The 22,532-nt window shown below is 45.2% G+C and overlaps 1 protein-coding gene across 7 annotated transcripts in view; it reads left to right on the top strand.

Annotated features, from left to right (window-relative positions):
- The window catches only part of Mtcl1 (microtubule crosslinking factor 1), a 111,695-nt gene that overhangs the window by 40,573 nt on the left and 48,590 nt on the right, over window positions 1-22,532 (top strand). For 4 of the 7 annotated variants that reach the window (XM_055610157.1, XM_055610154.1, XM_055610159.1 and 1 more), the window contains exon 4: window positions 20,912-20,971. In XM_055610157.1, the coding sequence (XP_055466132.1) occupies window positions 20,912-20,971 (60 nt within the window). Of the gene's footprint in view, window positions 1-20,911; window positions 20,972-22,421; window positions 22,500-22,532 lie in introns of all 7 variants that reach the window. The other 3 variants (XM_055610153.1, XM_055610152.1, XM_055610156.1) reach the window with 1 other exon arrangement.

Genomic DNA, 22,532 nt, shown 5'->3' with positions numbered 1-22,532 from the left:
TACATAACAGGTACCTCCTTCCAGGTATTTCTTGACTACTTCCTTCATCTCTCCTTCAATCAATCAATCAGTCAGTCATCTTTATAAAGCAATGTTAATGTGAATTCTCAGTGCTGTTGTGAATATGTACGGCATAAGTGATTCAGTCCCTGGCCTTGGCTTTGTATCCTGAGAACCATGAACCCGCCTATGTGAGACAACCCAAGTGCTCTATAATGAAACACCAGTGAGAGAGAGAAGGGATTTCTGTGGAGAATGGTTTCACACCCTTTCATTTTTCGGTATCTCTGTACCCACACCCACCTGGGTGCCCAGGATCCATAGTATGCCTGATGTCACCTTCCCCCATTTCTCTGCCCTGTGTTTTTCTCCCGTTGTCTATTTCCTTGTCATCTTCGGGTCCCTGAGGTCTGAAGCACAGGAGTATTTGTGGCTTGGCGGTGGGAAAGAAATAGTTCACAGGTGGCTACATCTGAAAGTCTCTCTAAAAGCCCTTACTCTTTGATGCAGTCTGCATTACAGCATCAAAGAGGCCCCCTGGTGTGAGCAGCCGAGCCGTTCACCAACTGCTGGGGGTGGGGCGGTTAGTCACCACAGACATTGCTTTGGCGTCCCTGGGAAGCTTGTCTGTGAAGATGGCCACAGTGACACAGCCTGCTAGATGCTGTGGTTGCTTCCCAGCCCTGCTCTGGCGTTAGAGGCGGCTTCTCCATAAATCCCCTTCTTCCACCAAAGGACTTGTTTGAAGTCACACAAGTACTGAGCAGGCTCTAGAGCACAGACTCCTTGATTCGAGGCTTGCAGTTGCTGTTTGGGATCTGCTTGCTGCTGGTGCATTTGAGATGAGAATGGCCACAGAGGTACAAAACATCAGTCTTTACCCTTTGATTCTCCTCTGTAAGAGAGGGGGTGCTAGGAGGCCTCTTTCCAGCAATGTTTGCTACTCTTTATGAAAGTACGATAGAAGGGGTGTCTGTCCCTTCTGCCAAGAACACGACAAGGACACATCCTCCTCTGCTTTCTTTCCCTGGGACCGACCTTGTCCCAGAAAACCATCCTGAGCCAGTGTAGCCCTGATCCTTCCAGGATGTCTCTCAGGGGCTCCAGGTTAACCTGACCCATTTGTGACAACTATTTTTAATGTCTAAGGCACCTTTTAAAGGCAAACCCTCCCCCTCCCGGAGAGCACATGATCCTGAACAGGACATGCTTCCTGATGCTGTGTGGCCAGTCGGAGTGCACAGCTCTCACGTGGCTATGCTCAGTTAGCATGAAGACCGAGGAGTACCATGCGCACAGTGTGTCTGCAGCTCTCCCCCAGTGTGCGTTGGCACAGAATCCTAGGCTCTTGTGGGGTTTTGGGGCTTCCTGGAGGCTGTAGTGGTGTATAGCCCTCACCATGTTTCTACTGTAGAGCAGGCTGAGAACTTAATTCTTAGCTAGGCGTGAACAAAGAACGTTGTCTACTGAAGGCAATGGGTTAAAGTCCTATGCAGGAGGATTTTCAGTAATACTGAAGTATAGAAGCAAACTTTTTTGAGAGAAAGGAACTTATTTCAAGCCTTTGCAAGGGAGGAAGAGAAGCAAAGATTGAAAGTGTCCTTGTCAAGTTAGATGGTGATGTTCTGCTTGTCTCACTAGTATCCAGGGGTTGTTAGCTTTTAGCATCTGTGGCGTGGTCAGAAAGTCTGAGTATTTTTTTTTTAATCTCTTAATTCTGAAGAATCGTATATAGTAAGTCTTAAATGTTCAGTGGGATGTATTCATACCTTAGAGACACTTTTGATCCATGAAGGTGGCTGGCTTTCACCCATTCCTAGAGCCTGTGGTTGTCTACTGTCATGCCCTCAAATGACTTGATATTAACAGGGCACAAAGAAGGTCCTGGTGACTCCCCAGTTATAAGTGAGGGGAACAGAATTAGCACCATGGAATAGCCAGCCACGAAGCCCTACAGTAGAGTTGCTAGGGAATGCTATTGGGAGCCTCAGATACAAGGAAAAAGTTAACCTATATTCAACAAATTCCACTAAAAACAGGGGTGGGGTTGGGATAGGGGGAAGGAAGGAAGAAAGCAAGAACAGGTTCAGTGGCTTTTCTGAAAGAGTAGGCAGGAGTTAAAAGTACAGATTGAGCATTCATAGTCAGAAAGTCAAAAATCCTTCATACCTCAAACCTTTCTGAGCACTTGTATGACACCACAAATGGAAAATTCCATTCCCAAACTATTTTGTGTTCAATGTCATTTTAAAATGCCGTGTAAACTCACCTTCAGCCTATGTGTTTAGATTTTGGTCCTTCAAGATATTTCACTTTGTATGTGCTACTATTCTAATACCTGGGAGAGGGGGAACAACCCTGAAATGTGACTACTTCCAATCCCATGCATTTTGGAAAGAATATTCAAATTGCTAAGGGGTGCCCCCGACCACTCAGCAGACTTCCTATCCTTTGACCCCAAACGTCCAGGAATCTAGAAAGCCATAGCCTTCTACAGTGACGGGCTTTGTTTTCTATTGTTTTACTTTCCAGCTTTTGCAAAGGAAAGTTGAATGTCTCTCCCCCGAGGATGCTGGGTCCTTGAACCATCGCTGTAGTAACTAACGCTTATTTGTAGCGATGACTCATCCTTTGAAGGGCTCTTCTCATGAGAAATACACTGATAGTAGAAAAATGCAGGTCAAAAACAAAAGTAGAGGTGGCCGGAGGCAGGACGTCTGTGGAGGGGGAAAGAGAGACTATTTTCTGTCATTGACCCTGGGCCAGAAGCCTAGAGGAAGTCTGGATACTGCAGAGGGGGCAGGAAGGAGGTGTGTGTCTCTGCCCAGCCTGTGTCTTTTTGCAGAAGCTCAGCCAGAGTAAACACACACATGTTAGCAGCAGACACCACAGAAGAGAACGGCCGTGTCTCTGAGGACTTTCCCTCTGGGAGAAAGGATCTCTTCTGATGGATGGTCTGATAAAATTTTCTAGATCTTAGAATGCAGCACCATTTCGCTGTGGTCATAAGATATGCTCATTCTTTTGATGAGGGTGAATCTTCCCTTAACTGGCTTCCAAATTATGGATTTGGCTAAAAGGGTTTTAAAAGCCAGTTTGTTCACTTTTGATGTGTAGAAGATAAAAGCTGTCAAGCTGCCCTTTGGGGAGAGTTCGTGGCAGCGTCCCATAAAGCTTGCTGGTGGCCTCCCTTCTCGGCACAGTGAGGGGTACCACTGAGAGTTTTCTTTCCACTTACCCAACTGGCATGGCTCACCTCATACTTCCCCAGGAAAAATATTACTAAGTTTTCTTCTGTAGATGATTTACAGAATGTTCCTTTGACCATAAGATTTGGTGTAATTTGAAGATAATGGATAAATCTTTCCGGTTGATCATGCTTCTGCCTTGGTATTTTATTTAAGTCATACAACTTGGTAAATCTATGAAATCGTGGTTGAGCACAAAGCTATGGCCTCTGGTACTGTTGAGGCTTCCTGAAACCTCCCCATGCTTACGCCTGTTTAGGTCATCCGGTGTATGTGATCGGACAGTAGATGATAGCAGTGGCTTGGAACAAAGGATCTGTAGGTTTTGCTGATAGCCAGGGAACCAGACAACAGGTTTTCAAAATAGAGTTGAGAACAGAATATAGCAGCCTTTTTATACTCCCTGCCTTTCTCCTTCCAGTTTTTACAGTCTGGGACAGTCATTCATTGCCATGGAACAGAAAGGGAAAGGCAAAAAGCGGGTGACCACTGGGATGCAGGGGAAAGCAGACGACTGTGTCCAGATTTCAAGTTCTCAACTGAGATCATTTGCAGAAAGCAGAAGGAAATTTTGCAGCACTGTCACCTGAGGCTCAACCCATTCTGTTCTAAGCCCTGAGCAGGTTTTTAGCCGTACCACAGAGTCAGATTAAGGAGGCATTCGGAAAGAATCCTGCAGATTTCAGATTGGGCTGGAACACTGGCTCTTTGCAGTTGAAGAGTTGCTTATATCACCTTCATACAGCCAGGACCGCACACTTAAACCTTTCTCTCCATCATTAATTCAGGGAAAGAGGAGAGAGCACTTCCCCAAAGGACACTCTGAAAACCTGCTTGTAGAACAATCGGAGAGGTTTCATTTGTTATCAGTAGCATGAAAACAGTCTCAGGAGAAGAAAACATTTCAAAAGGCAGAGTGCCATAATGAGGCCCTTATTTAAGGGTGAGCTGCCTGCCCGAGCAGGGGACCTTTGGAAAGGCTTGTAATTGGCACACATTTCTAGAGAAAGTGCAGTGGTCATGAATGGCTGATTGTTGTGAAAATAGGCTTTCTGTTTCTACCAGCATCTCAGGAAACGTTAGACGTTGGCCTGTCCCGACTGTAGCTGGAAGAAGGTGGAACACAAGACTGCCACACAGGAGTGACTGACAGGAAAGTCATGGGCTTGGGATTCTAGGTCTCTTCGGGGGATTGATTCACAGAGCATGTGGTCTTAGGGCCTTGGGACATCTAGGGTGTGGCTGTGCTGTCCTATATAAGGAGCACATAGCCCCCAACTTGCCGTTTTTGGAGTTGCCCAGATATCCAGGTCACAGCCTCGTACACTCATAGAACGTTGTGAGCTGACCTCACCTGATCCTGATCCTGGCTGCTGTCAGCACAGAGGTAGCCATCCTTCCCGGCCTTGTCTACTCCTGGAGTTCCCACCTGTGAGACGCTGTGGGAAGACTTGGGGCTTCCAAAGGAGCAGGTCCAAATATGGCTGTGGGGCAGCAAGCTACTTGCTTTGATATATGAAGTAAGAGTAATATCTCCCTCCTGTGTGTCGGGAGGTGTCTTGACTACAAAGTGTTTGGCTCTAACGGAACAAGTGGCTAGACACAAAATAGAAGCCACGTGCTCCTCCTGCCATCTGCATGGCAGTCCTTTGGTGTACACACAGCCATCCATTCTCCTTCTCCTGCGAGCCCACGTAAAGTCAAACACTGTCGCTAACTCAGGGGTTAATGGGAGCACACACTAGAACTGTGCTAGGAAGAGAAGGTGAGACCCACACCTTTTCCTGTTTTAGATCCCCGTTTTCCTACCTCCATTCTTTCTAACGCCTTTTACCCAGTCAGTTTTTCTTCTTATGTTTCCACAAATTGGTGTTGTGTGTGCATGTGTGTGTGCACTCATGTGTGAGTAGTTGCTCGTGTGGGTGTAAAATAATAAGAAATAATAAGAATAAAATAATAAGAAACACGTCAGAAGGTGTTTCTGGAATGTAAAGCTTGTGCCTCCAACAAACCTTAAGATAACTCTGTTAAGGACCATAATTTTTCCCGTGTGTGTGTGTGTGTGTATACTACATATATTGTATATATAGTAAATTTTAGAAATACCTTCAAATGAATAAAGGAAAACCAATTTATTTAGAAAGAAAGCATATCCATGGTAGTTATCACATAGACAGACTTGAAGTATCAGTAAAGGAGATGTAAGAAAATACAAAAAGTGTATTACTATTTTTTTCTTTTTTTTAAATAGGCCATCAGAGAAAACCCGCCCTAAAGCCTTGGTCTGTTTAAAGCTGCCTTCACAATGTCTGTAAACAGTGTGAGTCGGCTTGAGTGTGTATTTTACAGATTGAAAACAGAGCTGGCTAATCTTAGCTGTGTGGCCATAAAAGGAGAGAAGGCGGAATGTATAGCTTTGCGCAGGGGAGCAAGCAGTAAATCATGAGGGTCCATCATGACACCCCAAACTAAGCCATGGCACCCACATGAGAGTTGTGGGCATGCCCTTCAAACTCTTAAAATAGACTACTCTGAATGTAATTTTTTTTAAATTATAGTAAATATGCACAATGCACTAGTTGCCATTTTAACTCTTGTTTGTTTTTTATTTTGTTTTGTGTTGGTTTGGTTTTCTGAGACAGGGTTTCTCTGGGTAGCCTTGGCTGTCCTGGATCAGGCTGACCTCTAGCTCACAGGGACCTACCTGTCTCTGTCTTCCTGAGTGCTGGGATTACAGGTGTGTACCACCTTGCCCGGCTGCCATTTTAACTCTTAGATAATTCAGTGGCTCTTTCAGCCATCACTACTATGTCCTGTGAGTTTGTATATATTCCAGGTGTTGTGTGCTAGTGGAATCACAAAGCATTTGTCTGTAGTTCTGTCTTATTTATTTCACCTAAAATGATGTTTTCAAAGTTAATCTACATAACAGAATTATTTCTTCTTTCTGTCTAGTAAGTCCATTGTAGGCCTGAGCCACACTTTGGCTATCTACCCATCTTCTGACAGATCCTTGGGTTATCCTTGGCTGCCGTGAACAGTGTGGTTGGAACTCAAACATCTGTTTGAGTTCCCAGTAATCAGTGTTTTAAAAAGGATTGTATGGGTTAAGATTTTTAGGGGGAAAGTATAAGGACACGGCGGTGGCTAGCAGAACGTGCTCATGGCATTGTGTCGCACATTCCCCATAGGTGACAATGCCCACATACCTACCTACAGGGGCTGCTCAGCACAGAACATGCACCTCAGTCAGAGAAGTCGCCAGATTGCAGGTACATGCGTGACATTAGATAGATGGAGAGCAGAGGATGGTGGTGAATTCAGAAGACTCCTGGCTGCTTAAGGTGCTGAGAATAAGTGATAGATGAGTAAGACATTTATACCTTTCCTCTAAGGCTTGGGAAGCATTTGGAAAGAAGGAGCAGAAAGAATGCATGAGGGCCAGAGTTCAAATCCCCAGCACCCATGTAAAACGCTGGGTGTGACCAGCACTGTAGGGAGCAGAGACAAAGAGCATCACTGGGCCTCGCTAGCTTGCAGCCAGGCTGCGGGTTCAGAGACCCTCTCTCAAGGGAATGAGGTGGAGGGTGATAGAGCAGGATGCCCGCCCACTGCATTCGCTCATGGGTAGAGCTGCCACTGTGGCTTCCCAAGGCATCATGTTATTAAATAGCTCAGGGATGATGGGGGAGAGCCACACCAAGGCGATGCCCCTAGTGTGGATGCGTTCCAAAAATAGTCCAGATGAGCAAGTCTTCCATAGGCTGTGGGAGAGGGGAAAGAAGGAAGGATGATGTATTAGAGCTGGGAGGTGCATTTGGAGTGATGAGGGAGATGAGGCAATGATGACTGGACACACATGTCCTTGGGATTGGAGGGTGGGCCTCTACAGGCCCCAAAGTGATGGAGAATTGAGCAGTGATGATGGTCACCACGTGGAGAGAAGCGTCACCCACAGGAGACAGGAAAGCAGAGGATCTAGGATCCTCAGAGACAACATGAGAAAACGGGTTGTAGAAAGCAGCCCCTTAGCCTTCTGCGTCCTGCTGTGTCTATCTGCCTGTGCTTCTGTCTCTTCATTCTTTCTTTTCCTTGTCCATTTCATTCTTAGTTGTTTTGGGGTACCTAGAAAATATCTATATGTTCTGTAGCCGGAAGGCACTTTGCAGCTACACAAAGAAAATCTTTGCTCTGGAGTACTAATTCACAGCTCCATTCATTCACAATTCTCTTTAGAACAAAACAGGAGATGTTCCTAACTGAGCTGCTCAGATTGGGAGAAGAAAAAGCAGGAATCCGGAAATAATCAGGGGATTGGAAAGAAGGGAGTTGGTTAAAATGTCCAAGAGAGAGGCAGGACCATGGGAGGGGGTATCTGGGCAGATGCAAAGCAGGCTGGCTGAGGCTGTCCCCTGGGGTCACCCCAGACTTGAATCCCCACAAAGCTGATTAGTGTCAGCCTTCTCAGGAAACTCTCCCCTCTAGTACTTAGGATGGACAGTGAGGAGAGAGCATTGTTGCTACGTGTATTCTACTGGTTTGACACATCCCGTAAATCGTGTGTGAAATCATTGCTCCCCTTGGCTCTCGCCTGTGCTTAGTAGCATCATGCAAACTCTGACCTACTTAACCTCCCTTCATGATGGAAGTGGTGCCTTCCTATTATGGGGAAGTTTTACTGTTAAGATCTCTCCTATGGGTAAGAGCAGGCAGTAATAGTAAGACGTTTTTCCAACAAGACATTGTGTGAACTGTGAGGTACTGCTTGGGCTCTGAATCACCCAGAAAGAACATACAGAAACCCGCAGAGTGAAATTTATTCTCCCAAGTATTCATTCCTATGCAGGATGGAAAACAACTTTTCTGAACATTGGGTTTCTCCTAGAGAGAAGAGAGCTAGAGTGAGTCATAGTGACTTTCTCTGTACTTAATTTTTTTTTTTATTAACCCTTAAATTTTCTCTTTTCTTTCTTTTTTGTTTGTGTTTTGAGACAGGGTTTCTCTGTGTAGTCCTGGCTGTCCTGGAACTCAGTTCCAGACTGGCCTCAAACTCAGAGATCTGCCTGCCCCTGCCTCCCAAGTGCTGGGATTAAAGGCGTGAGCCACCACCTCCTGGCAACCAGCACTTAAAATTTTAACCAGGAAAAGGCATACTTGCTTTTAATCTAAGTTTTGCTTCTTGTGGCTGTCACTTATTAAGCACACTGCTGCACTCTATCCTTACAGGAACCCTTTCTGTAAGGCAGCTATTACTATTTGCTTGTTTTGGTTTGAAACAGTCTATGTACCCAAGCTGTTCTGAAACTCACCATATAATCCAGGCTAGCTTTGAACTCACAGTGGTTTCCTTTGCCTCTGCCTCCAATGTGCTGGGATTAAAGGCTTTCACCACCACCCTCTGAGCCAATCATTACTGTTAGTCCCAATTATAAATAAGGAAATTTCCTGTCAAGAAGGTGTAGTGGTCCAAATGAGAATGACCCCCATAAGCTCATGTATTTGAACACTTGGTCTCTAGTAATGGGAGAGTTTGGGAAGGATTAGGAGGTGTGGCCTTGTCAGAGGAGGTGTGTCACCGAGATAGGCTTTGAGGTTTCAAAAGCCCACACTATTTCCCAGTTAATGCCCTCTGGCTTGTGGTTGTTGTCTCAGGATGTGAGCTCCTCCCTGCTGCTCCGTGGCCATGCCTGCCTGCTTGCCACCATGCTTCCTGTCATTGTGATCAAGGGCTACGGCCCTTGAACTGTGAGCCCCAATGAACTCTTCTGTAAGTTGCCTTGGTCATGGCCTCACCACAGCAGTGGAGGAGCTGCCTGTAGATTTGATGTCATTTCATAGCCCACAAATAAAGCTGTGCAAGGAACAAGCCTCTCTGCCCCCGCTGAGTCACACAGGCACAGCTCGGGAATGCCATAGCCCTGCATTTCAGCAGGAGCGCACACAGAGTAGTGCCTGAAGAGGCTGCTCTGTCCCTGTCTGGGTGGTTTCTGCCTTGTGAGTTGGTCCTCTTGGTGCAGCCTCAGCCGGACACCAGCTGTTGCAGCTAGCTGCCCTGCTCTGCCCTGCTCTGTTGTGGGGTCACTACATCATGCTTAGTGCCATGGGTTCCTCAAGTGGGGGTCTAGAGGGTAAGGGTGGCTCAAATTATGGCTCTCTCAATTAGATGTTGAGGGCCTGCATTGGGAACATTTGGACTGGCAACTCACCATGCCTTCAGACTGTGAGAAGCTCTAGAAATGTGCACGGTTTGGCATGTCAAGCTGCCTGCCCAGAGCATGCACTTAAAGAAAGGCACCAAGCCCTGGAGAGAAGCTTAGATTGTTTGTGTGCCTTCTGGCACAACCCTTTCCTAGCCACCTTTCTCATCAAGGCACAATCAAGACAGCCAAGGGCAAGTAGGTGTCAGCCTGTGTAGCCCCTCCATCTGTTCTGCCCTCTGCCGGTCCTTAGCGCCAAGGGCAGTGATCACTCTTGAAGCCCTTCTGCTCCCAGGTTGCCTTTCACTGGACACAGGTTTGTTCCGAGGCCCCACCAGGGCTGGCCAGCCCTTCCACAGCATTTGTCCTGCCCATCGGCCTCTAGGGGCCTTCTCGCACCTCCGCCCCTCCCCTACAGCCCAGTTACTGCCTTTGCCTAATTAAGTCACTCTTCTCAGGACTCCAAGGAGACAAGTGGAGAGCAGAGGGAGAAAGCGTTGGTCCCTGAGAATCATAAAAGCACGGGCCAAGCTCTCCCCACCCCCACCTCTCACACATTATTTGGGGTGTGCCCTAGTTGATGCCTGGGGGAAAAGATCTAGGCAGCCACTGCCCTGGAAACAGGAATTGCTGGAGATCTGCCCTTAGAGCTGGGATATGGCTCTTCTGCGTGGTGCCAGCCAGGCCAGTGTCTGAGCAGTGTGGTGGATGATTCATGGAACCAGGCTGTGCCTCTAGATAACAGGGATCTGAGGCAGATCCAGGTCAGTAAGTCAGACGGACATTGTACTTCATCCATCTAGTAGGAGAGCCTGCAGGTAGGAAGCCCTGAGCCTGGGAAGGCAATCAGGGATTCAAAATTCCATTTACGAGCCCCAGGTGTCCACTAGACCCTGCATTGCCCTCTGCAAAGACGTACATGAAGAGCCCCAGTCACACAGAGCTAGCTAATCATGCCTGGAGCTTAACTCCCTGTTTAATTTCCTGTTGGTTTCTGCCTGGTCTGAGGCTCAGGGCCCCTTGGTCTCACCCATCACTGGGAAGACAAAGGCTTATTAATTCAGATGTTGACTGCTTGATTCCATTATCATTAAAACAAAAGTCTTCTCTGATTGGAAAGAAGAGTATAGATCATCCTTGACCAAGGGTGCTATGACTTCGAATTTATCAGATTTGCAGCATTGCAAAAACTGTGCATTCAGCAGAAGCTGTCTTTGGAATTCTGTGTTTTGATCCTTTCCTGGGCCGGGGATATTTGATGCAAGGTCCTACCCTGTGCCGTGCTGGACAGCAGCTCCGGTCAGCTGCAGGCATGAGTGGAAGTCACCATCACCCTCCGTGTGCTGTGCTGTGCCATTTGGTCGAGAAAATGTATTAAAAGCATTTTTTTTTTGAAGTAGAATTTTTTTTTTCTGTCTACAATGCGTGTATCAGGATATAATCCCATTGTGCCTCAAAGAACATCTACTAATTTCGGTTTTTAAATGGAATCGTAAAAATCTGTAACCACTCATAATTCTACTACTCACCGACAAATAGCTGTTAGCATTTTAATTTTTAACTTGTAAAAGACGTATTTATTTTATTATCTTACGTGTACGAGTGTTTGCCTTCATGTATGTCTGTGCCTCATGTGTGCCTGGTGCTGCGGATGTCAGAAGAAGCATCAGATGTGCTAGGACTGGAGTGATCTATGGTTGCGTGTAGCCATGTGGGTGCTGGGAATCGAACCTCGATCCTCTGGGAAAGCTCCTGACTGCCGAACCGGCTGTCCAGACCCACTGTGTTGGTATTTTAAAAATGTGTTAGCATCTGAATGTTTTCAAAACCAAAATTAATCCTGCTGAGATTATATGTGGTTTTTAAGTTTACATTGAAAAGTGTAAGATTTTATGAGAAACCTTCCATGTCTTTAAATGTTTTTAATTGTTTTAATGGCAGTACAATGTTATATTGACTGTTTTCAGTACCATTGAAAGCTTACACACCTAAAGCTTTCCTCCTATTTTATTATGAACATTTTCAAACATTTCATAAAGTTAACTTTATAGCCAACACCTTTATTACTCTCACTTATGTTACGCACTAACATTTTGGCACACTTGGTTCATCTCATCTGCTCATTTGCCATTACATCTTTTTTAAAATTTTGATTTATTTATTCACTTTACATCCTGAACATCTTATTTTTTGGTGCATTTGAAAATAAAAATTACAGCCTTTCTGCTAAATGCACACTGTTAATTAGAGATGTTTTCCTTTGCTGAAATGCACAGGTCTTGGATATTTTACTCATTGGGTTTTGGCGAATGTGAAGGTTATGAGTAGCCCAGTATACTCCATGATCTAGGATGACCCATGATCTATGGCCAATATTGACTGTCAAAGAGGTCTCAGGATCTAGACTCAGCTATGAGACAAGCCACAGACACATCTGTGAGGGATTATTCAAATGAGCTCAGCCTCTGGCCATACGTGTGAGGGATTATCTTGATTAGGCTAAGCAAAGCCGGAAGACCTACCGCAAAGGATGGAGGGACCTTTCATTCCCGACGCCTGGTCCTAGTTGTAGAAGCTGCCATAGCTGAGCTTTTCTGCTCCCCGTTTCCTGACTGGATACCGTGTAGCCACAGTCACCTTCATCTACTACTGGTCATGAATTCAGATAAACCCACCACTCCTTTAATTGCTTTCGTAAAGGATTTTTTTTTTTAAAAAAAAATCATATTAACAAGACTTTAATTAAAATGATACCCTAAGTCAAATTAAAGTATTGTGGTAGATCAGTATAAAATGCTACCCAGTGTGGCTCACAACTTCACGTACATTTGCGTTTGAAAATTTAGGGAAAGCCAGGTGGGGTGGTGCACGCCTATAATCCCAGCACTCAGGCAGGCAAAGAAAGGAAGATCTCTGTGAGTTTGAGGCCTGCCTGGTGTTCAAAGCAAGTCCAAGACAGCCAAGGTTACACAGAGAAATCCTGTCTTGAAAAACCCAAAATAAATAAATAAATGGAAAGAAAATTAAGTGAAAACAGTAAACTTTTTTTTTTTTTTTTTTTTTTTTTAGTCACAATGCATGTGAATTAAAAATGGCCCATAAAGTTTCTCTATAAAGGGCACAGTGTTTTAATTATGTTTGTTCAAATAATTTTTGAACTCCGCTTCATTTTCAACACATTTTTCTTTTTATTTTATCAGGCTAGGAAATAATTTGAGTGTCTTCAGACTGGGTTATTTCCCTCTCATAACTCGGGGAGGGGAGGGGGGACAGAAGCAGATTGGGTGTTGGTGTTGGTTTTGGTTTCTTTAGAGACCGAGACTTTTTATGTAGTCTAGGCTGGCTTCTATCTTGATTCTCCTTCCTCACCCTCCTGATGTGTGGGAGTACCAGCAGGTGCCACCACACCCAGCTCCTCTCAGAGACAGATTGTGCTTAAAGATACAGCCTTCTCTTGAGGCAGCTGGCCTGTGTGTTTCTCCAGCTGTTATCACCATGCGAGGGCTACCTTCTCTCCACCCCACCCCACCCCACCACTGAAGGACCCAGCCAGGGCTTCTGAAATGCAGATTCAGCTGTATAGTGCTTGGTGGTGGGGTGAGTGTGGGCCCATCCACAACTGGGATTCTTACAGTTTTGGGGGAGGTTACTTTGCTGTGAGTGAGTCATCATTATGGTTTTACAGAGATCATGATTTCTCGTTTTTCTTCATGTATGTTATAATTTACTGTCAGTACCTTCAGTTTATTTTATAGTATTTGGTAGTACGTTTCAGAGCAATTTTCCAATAACTAGGTCTCAAGATACATGTCTATAGGGTCTGAGATGAATTATTCAGCCAGCGTGCAGCTCTGGCTCCTGTGCCTCAAGGTTGTTTGTGTTCTGTCCTGCCATTTCTATCACCAAGTTTTCGGTGGGACAGTTGCGTTTCGTAGGTCTGGTGCGTTTGCTTACCGGGGGCCTCTGTCCATCTGTGGGCCTTGTGGTCGTCGGCGTTGTGGCTTTTGACAGGCTGTTGCCTTGTCCCCTTTTACCTCCTCAGGTTTTGGCCACTGGGCATCGGCTTCTATTGCTGTATTTTTCTTCAGCCCAGGCTGTCTTAGGATAATTTCCCTCGTTGACTTTGTGGTATTTTTTTGCCTGCTGTTGACAGTTTTCTGACTGACTTTTCCAAATAAGGGTGTGTGCTGCCGGCAGCTCAGATCTTTCTGAAACCTCCAGAATGCCAACAAGTGCACCTTCATAGCCCGTGCACAAGGCGCCTCGAGACTGGCAGCTTGAAGCCATTCCCAGAATAGTTCTTTGGGCCCTGGCTAAAGGAAGGAGAGACATTTTGGGAATGAGAAAATTTTCCAGTAAGGGGATCGGGGGAAAAAAAGCTAAAATTTTCAGATTGAGACAAATGTAAGCCGTGGGAGGTTGCTCTGACAATCTGGGAACCACGACCAATCTCACAGGGTGAGATCTCTGTGTGTGTGTGTCTCTCTCTCTGTCTCTCTCTCCTCAAAGACAGGGTTTCTTTGTGTAGACTTGGCTGTTATGGACTTGCTTTGTAGACCAAGCCGGCCTCGAACCTCCCTGAGTGCTGGGATTAAAGATGTGGGCCATCATGCCTGGCAGGGTGAGAGATTTCTAAGGCTGGTATTCCTGGTTTGGGGGTGTCAGCATCACCGGGTTTAGTGTTGTGGTCAGTGATTCATTCTCCTTCTTCACCCCCTTCCTCTCCCTTCTGTTCTGCCCTCTCTCATTCAGCTTTCGTTGGGTAGTGTGTCAGCTTGGTTGCCTTCTGTAACCAAATATCCCAGTTGGCTGGGCAAACCGTGGCCCCGTAGCTGTCAGGGCCTGCGCATGCTCACCTTGCACCTCCCGTGAGCACAGTCCCCGCACATGCCCTATCAACCTGTCAACCTGCCAACCTGCCGTCACAGGACCCTGTCTCAGGCACCTTGGATCAGGTTGCGTTCAGAATTTCAGAGCTTTTACTGAAAATTAATAATTTTCTCAGGGAGGCAGAGGCAGGGGGATCTTTGTGACATCGAGGCCAGCCTGGTCTACAAATCGAGTTTAGTACAGCCAAGGCTACACAGAGAAACCCTGTCTCAAAAAACAAAAACAAAAAACAATTTTTTTTCTCCTAAAAAAGCCTAATGGTTTAGTTACAGAAGTAAAATAAAGAAAAGAAAAAAATTTTTTTTTACTGTCATTCTTCAGCGTGTAGGTTCATATAACTTTGGATTATATTGTTAGAATGTTTAATTTTAAAGATTTCTGCTTAAGTTGCTGACTTAGATTTTATAAAATTTTTTTTTGGTAAATTTGCTTTAGAAATAGGATAGAATTTCCAACTGTTTTTGAAATGGCCCTAAATATGCTTTAAGTTAAATTTTTACTACATATTCATGTCACGTGGTGTTCTTAGCATTGACAATCATAAAATCAAAACATTGATTAACTATGAAAAATGTTAAAGGTGTTTTATAGCCTGTGCTGCCAAATATTCAGCCAAGATGCCATTCATTATGTAAAAGTAAACAAGGATATGTGCCTCTTTAGCGTGAAAATTTGCTTTTATGTCTAATAGATGGAAAAATTCTGTGGATGGCAGAATTGTTTTTAGATAACTTTCTTTATGATTTATTACCGGTAAGTCTTTGTTTCATAGACATATCCTGTGTGCTTGAAGTCACATGAAGATTTGTCAGGCACAAAGATACCAGGAATAGACAAGGTCCAATTATGAAGCGCCGACATAAACAACAAATCACTGTTTCTCTCAGTTCTGGAAGCTGTGGGGTCCAGGGTCCTAGCATGGCTGAGCTCACCCTAAGGCTCCTTCCGGGCTTGCATCCTTAGGGACTCATCCAACAGTACACAGAAGAAGCTGCTGTCTTTCCCTTAGGATAATATCAGCCCCATTATAGTGGCCTCACCCTCAGGACCTCAGCAGACCCAGTTATCTTTCAAAGACTTTCTCCCTCACACCATCACATTGGATCTTAGGGGCTTCAGTGGGAGAGATAAACACTCAGTCCATGACAGATAGGGTGGTGGATAAGATCATCCTTGTCCTTTTGACAGACCAGCGGGGTGGGGTGGGGAGTCTGAACTGTAACTGTGACATTTTCCTTTGAACAGAAGAGAAGTTTGTATGTCTTGGGCCCCTGTAGTGTAACTGTCTTCCTAGGAACAGAAAGGAGACTAGAGCACCCTCATGTCTCAATCTGATGCTGTTTCTTTGTGTGCCAAAAATTTAAAAAAAAAGAAAGAAGAAGAAGCTTTCTAAGTAATTAGAGTGTGCAGGGCCTCTGGAGCTATCAGCCTGCCTCTGCATCTAGCCCGCTTACTGACTCATTTTTATTTGTTCTATTTACCAACAATTTACACTTGAAGCTTTAGCCTGCCTCTGAAACACTTCAGCAACCACCTTGCCAGTTCTTCGGAAACTACTTGAAAGAAATTGGCTTAAATAGAAAGTCCAAACAACTGAGCCGGTGGGATGGTTCAGCAGGCAGGGTTCCTGCTGTCAAGCCTGACGGCCTGAGTTCAGCCCCTGGAACCCACACGGTAGGACAGACAGAACTGACTTCCACAAGTTGTCCTCTGACCTCCACACATGTGCCCTGGCATGCATACTATCCCCCTCCCCCAGTAAATAAGTTAATTAATTAATAAGGAAAGCCCAAATAATTGCCTGATTTTGTATGCAGTAAGCACAAAACGTAAAGGCCTTAGGTGGATTCAGTTTGGATTCACAAACTTTGTTTTTTAAATAAGAATGTAAAGTGGATTTGCTAGCAGTTGAGCAGACTGAAAGGTATGCCCGAGTCCCCAGTCCCGCCTTTCACTTATTTTGCTTCCACATTTGCCCTTGCTTTTCCTTGCACTTAGAAGACACATGGATTGGTGGGTTATGCCCAGGGATAAGCTGGGCATAAAACATGCCACACAAACCACTCCACTCCCAGGATCCCTCTGTAGAGTCCCCTGGAACTCCATATTGGACCAGACTCCAGCGGAGCCCTTTGCTGAGAGCAGCAATTATCCCTCACTATGCCTCTCTCTGCCTTGAGACTCACAGTAATAGCGAGGTGCCTGTCCAGTTTCTCCAATCCTTGGGACCTCACATGTATATGTACTACCTGAAGGACCAGCCTCAGAAAACCTACCAGTTCATGGGGAGAGATCCAAGAAATTGGTGAATATCATGCTGCTGCAAACCTGCAGAAGAGGACAGAGGCAGTCGTGTCCCAGCCCCCTTTTTTTCTGCTGGATTTTGAGTATACATTTTAATTTCCTTACCTTTTCTACTTATTTTTTTCAGGTACTGGCTTTAACCCAGGGTCTTACGTACACTGAGCCCATGCACAGTCTTGCAGTACCCTCAGCCTCTTGTGTTTTAAAAACAATGACATAGATGGTATATAATGTGGGGACTATGAAAAGCCATCAAAGAGAGTGAAAAAAAAAAATGCCCATGATTCTGTCACCATAAAATGTTCACCAACATTGTATTCCTCAAACTTACTTTCCACTTTCCAGGATTACACCTGTAATACGGTGACATTTATATTCCAATCCTAAGGCTGTTCATTGTGTGCACTTTTCCTTTTGACACATCCTGAGCATTTCTTGTATCTTCCCATATTTTCAGAAAGTTTCATTGTATCTGAAGATACAATGTAGCAGATGACCGTTTTATATAACAGCCTGTCTTGTATACTGGTGATTTCCTGGAGTAAATTTTAGATACTCTTAAAAAAGGAAAGAAAAGTGACTGTGGGGTGCTGTGTTGTGTTAGCTTGCCTGGCTTAATAATCACCCCACTTGCCTATTGCATATCAAGACATCTTCCTGTGCACACTAAATATGCACAGTAAAAACAAAGCAGGACGGCTTTACAGTGTTCCATGGTGCTTACTTACTTAGAAAATGTGCTGCATGTTAAGCGTATTCTGACTGTACAGCTCAGCATCTGTTCTCAGGGTCCATCCGCAGAGGTAAATTATTGTGTCAGGACATTTCCCTGAAGTTAGAGCCCGGCCTCCTACTTCCATTTTCTTCCTGGACATGCCTCTCTTGGTGGGTCCGTCCTAACACCAGGTGCCCTGATTTTATTGAACCTGTAAGTATCCAGGCAGGAAAAAACAAAACAAAACAAACAAAATACAATCTTTTGTTTTAATTGTGTGTTATAGATAAAACAATTTTTGGTTTTTGTTTTGTTTTGTTTTTCAGCTGGGGTTACAGATGGTTACAAGCCACCATGTGGTCGCTGGTAATCACTCCCAGGTCCTCTGGAAGAGCAGACAGTGCTCCTAACTGCTGAGCCATCACCGCAGCCCCTACTTTTTTTTTTTTTTTTTAATATGCTTCTTTTACCTCAGAATTTTTTTTACGTTGTTCTAAAACTTACACCAGCTAGCTCATCCTTTCTTCACTGGTTTAAAATGTTGCCTGTATAGATTGCTAAAAGTTCATATTCCCTCAAATGCTATTTCTAAGCTTTTTGCGTGGTTTCATTAATCTTTGTAAGCTTGTTGCAGTGCCATTATGTTGTATTTCTGTACTGTCATTGTTTTCCTTTTCAATGCATCCATGCCTATTTTCACCCATTTGCTGCTCTTGATTTAGAGTTTTTCTGCCAAAGGCTGGAGGTGAATACTTTCAGTTTTGCAGGGGATGATGGTTTGCCCTGGTGCTTAGCTCCGCCTCTGATACTGAGAGCATCCAGGAAGGATGGAGGCTGCATCCTCACAGCACAGTTGTACATCAGGTAGCTTACTTTGGCCGCAGAGCACTAGTTTGTGAACCCCTGTTCTAGATGAATTCTAGGATCACGTTAAGTCCTTATGAATTCTGACTGCACCCCCCCGAAACACACAAAATGTGTTTGCATTACCTATTGCCACATTGCATATTATTCTCACATCAAAAGTAGTGTCTCTATCGCATAAAGTCTCCCCAGTGGGCAGCATCCGTCGTTAGTGTTTGTTGATCACCAGTATTTCTCATTTGCCCTCCTGCAGATTCCTGGTAAACGTTAAGCCTTCCAGTAGCTTCCACTCTAGTTGCTGTTATAAAGTCAGTCTTTTTCAGCCGTCTCAAGACTCCCAGCCTGGTCTGTGGTTTGCTGGATCACAGGACTGGAGGTTTGGTCCTGTTTGCTGGGGCTCCCTGGCCCCGGCAGACCTCACCCTGGATGGGAGTCACCCTCAGTGATTCTGAATCCGAGTGAAGAGCCTCTGCCTCTGCTTCTAGCTTCCGTTTCACATTTACAGAGTTCATTTCCTTCTGGCACACGGCCTCTGCCCTTACTAGAACACTGCAAGAAAGCATGGGGCGCCCATCAGTGGCGGGCCCTGGCTCACAGATGCACTTTAGCACTGTTGTAGACCTTTGCATTTATGTTGCTTGTGTTAAGCTGAGGGATCTGGGCTGCTCTTCTGTAATTCTCCAGGCCAGAATCACCCGAAGCTTGTGGCTCAGTCTTCTCATCTAAATAAACCCACTCCTTAGCTGCAGGGTGCAGAGGAAAACCTTGGGAAGGCCCCGAACTGGGGAAATGAGTCCTAGCCTTCTAGCAGGCTTCCCTGTACCTGCTGCAGGACAGAGTTTTGCTTTGTAGTTCTAGCCTACCTTTTCTAAAAACTAGAAAAGGAAAGAATGTCAGCTCTAGCTGGCATTTGCAGACCATGCCTTGACCCCCTCCACTAGCCTTCCTGATACCTTTCCTGGTCTCAGTTACTTGTTTAACCCCCTGGGTCACCAGCCTCCTAGAGGCTAAGAGATAGCTAGACTTAGAACTTTTTAGCCTAAAATTTCCACAGTAAACCTGGCACTCCAGAGAGGGAGGCACTTCAGGTCGGAACTGTGCTGAGTTAATGAACTCAGAGCGCTTCCTAAGGAGACAGGAGCACAGGAGCCGCCTTCCCTAGCCATGGTGACACTGGAAGAAAGGGATGGAGCTGCAGAAGGACAAAGCTCACTTCAAGACTGGCCAGGAGAACCCAGGAGGGCACACCACCGGAAGAGAGATGTGTCAGGAGAACCTAGTGGCCCCAGGGAATGCAGGCATTGGCCAGCTGAGCCTCCCACCTCCCTTCCCCCCCAATTGCTCATCTCCAGCTTTTTCTTACAACTACTAATGGAATCGCCTCAGATTGGGGGTATCCAGATTCCGTCCAGTTCCTCCAGGATGCTGCTCTTCTACCAGTCTGTTCTGTCAGTTTTCATGCTTTATCTTAGCAAGAGCAGTCCCGGATCCCTGTTTGTCTGTCCCAGGCACCCCTTGGTCCTCTTATACTCAGGTTTGTGTTCCGTACATGCACGCAGTTTGTTGAGGCAAAGGTCTCCTGTCACCAAGTGGCCCTAAAGGGATGTATTTGCTGGGGCTCCATGTCCATGCAGTCAACCAGCCGCACACTGAAAATATTTGAGGAAAAATTGTGTGTGTGTAGAACACATTAGGCTTTTTGTTATTGCCGCCCAGACGAGATAGTGTAGTGTTATTTATAGCATTTACATTATATTAGGCATTGTAAGTACTCTAGAGATGATTCAGAGTATATACAAAGATGTTTGTGGGTTATATGCAAACACTACAGTACTTCATTTAAGGTACTTAGACATCCATGGAGTTTGGAATCTGCAGGCTCCAGAAAGAGGGCCTGTCTAGACACTGCAAGTTGACTGTATGCAATCTAGGCAGGCATGTAACCTAGTGAGGCACACAGCCAAGGCCACTGTATAAGAATAAATTGGGAGACCCTTAAGACATTGCTTTAGGGCTGGAAAGATGACTCAGAGGTTAAGAGCACTGGCTGCACTTCCAGAAGTCCTGAGTTCAATTCCCAGCAACCACATGGTGGCTCACAACCATCTATAGTGAGATCTAGTGTCCTCTTCTGGTATTCAGGGTGCATGTACATAGAACACTGTGTACATAATAAATACATCTTTTTAAAAAAGACATTGCTTTAATGGTGTTGGGTTGTTGATAATTTTGCAAACTAGATTTTTCACTCCATAAATAAGAGCCTGCCACATTTTAATCCAACCATCAGAATACGAGGATTAATTTTGATATTAGCTAAAAAAAAAAAAAAGTACAATTAGGAAATAAGCCAACTCCAGAACTACTTTGTATCTGTTTCTGAAACTTTTCTGTGTTTGTTTTCTTGCCTTCTCTTTACTGTTGGTTCATCCAAGCCACCCTCTTTTTGCATTAAACAGAGTAACTGAGGAATGCACCCCCAGATACAATAATTAAAATGTAAAATACCTTAGCAGTCAGAGACTCACCAAACATACAAACTCATTTAAATGTCGACTGAGCTGAGATTTTTATTTGTTTGTTTTGCTTTCTGTTTTCTCTCTGGAGTTAAGAAGTAATTCTAGCAGTGGGAACAAATGCCAGCTGTCACATGTGACCCCTCAGTAACAAAGTATCACTTGGATCTTTTTCAGAGTTCTCTGAAGAGAAGAGGCAGCCGAGAAATATACAAAGAGAAGAAAACTGTTAACCAGGTAAGCCGAGGTTTTCATCCCAAAGTTCTACTCGTGACAAGGAGCCACCCCATTCTGAATTTTCTCTTTACGTCTGAGACACTAAAAGAAGCATCCGTCACCTACAACACGTTGGGGTTCACTCTCGCCTTCACAGGGTGAACATTTTCTTGCCACACCCACAGCCCCATCCTTTCCCCTTCTGCTTTGATAACCTTCTAGCTCTTTAGGAAAGAGAACAAACCGGCTCTGTGTGAACTTGCAGTAAGTGTAGTCCAGGGGTCTGGAGGCTCTCCTAACTGCCAGAAAGTGTTGTGGCCTTCACAGTCGGACACATAGTGAAGTCCTGTTGTCACTGGATGGTTGGGGTCATTTATTTGCCATTATTTTGTGAATGTGTGTGCTTTAAATGTGTAGTTGAACAGTACCTTAGATCAGCTCACTGGAAAGTAGAACATTCTAGCAGAAAAACTGAGCAAGTTCAGCCCTTTTTTTACTATAGGGTATGTCTTCTTCCAGGGAATGTCTCTAGCTTTGTTGAAGTTGCCCTTTCTGGATTCCTTTTCTCTTTTCTACAGTTGCTTTTCATTTTAGGTCTTTGAAGAGAACAAAGATGTCATTGGTATATAATCTCAGCAGAGTGTAAATAAACAGCAAGTGGTGACTAGAGAGATGCCATGTGTCAGGGTTCAAGGGCCTGTGTGCACTCTGTCCCTGGAAACCTCTCTTCATGTTCCCCCTCTGCACCAGTTACTTTTCTGTCGCTGTGATAAGAACACTCACAACCAGAGCGACTTACGGAAGGAAGGGTTTATTTGGGCTGGTTGTCTAGAGGGATAAGAGTCTATCACCATCAAGGCAGGGAGCACGGCAGCAGGCAGGCATGGCTGCTGGAGCAGCTACCGAGACCTTGATCTTGAACCCCAGGCAGCAAGTAGGGAGACCAGGCTTGGGATGACGAGAAGCCTTTCAGTCTCAGAGCCCCTCCCCAGTGGTGCACCTTGTCCAGCACGGCCACACCTCCTAAGGCTCAGCAAGCGGTGTCACCAATTAGGGACCAAGTGTTCAAGTGCTAGAGACTATGGGGAATGTCTTACTCAAACTACCTGATTCCTGAGCCCTCCAGGAATTCAGTGTCATTCAAGGACACAGCACAAGACTAATTTCACTTTCATTCCCGACTAGTTCCCCCAAATCTCATTTCAGAATCTGTTGATCACAAGGAAATTAAAGGCACCCCACGGCTAAGTGTTTTTAGCATCCTGGGTTTATAATATTTTTCTAGTTCTCCATCTCTTGCCCAGCAAAGAGCTCTTTCCTCAAAGTGCAATTACTGACTGATGAAGAGGTTGGGTGTCACATGTCCTGTGACATGAACTGTAGCTTCTAGAGTGCGTACAAAAGCAAGCCTCGCTGTGTGGAGTTGGCCCATATAGCCAGCAGGGTGATTGAGAAAGGAGTTTCTGTTCAGCAGAATGGTGGAATGGAACGCCCTGGGAACTACAGGTTGGCCACCAAAACCCAAAGGAAGCTGGCACCAAGGCGCAAGGTAGGCACATGGGCAGTTGGCTGCTGGGGTGCT

The sequence above is a fragment of the Psammomys obesus genome, unplaced genomic scaffold, assembly GCF_907164565.1.
Source record: "Psammomys obesus unplaced genomic scaffold, mPsaObe1.curated_primary_1811, whole genome shotgun sequence".
NCBI classification, from domain to species: Eukaryota; Metazoa; Chordata; class Mammalia; order Rodentia; family Muridae; genus Psammomys; species Psammomys obesus.
Note: the sequence above shows the minus strand (reverse complement) of the source record. Positions and strands in the feature narration are given on the sequence as shown.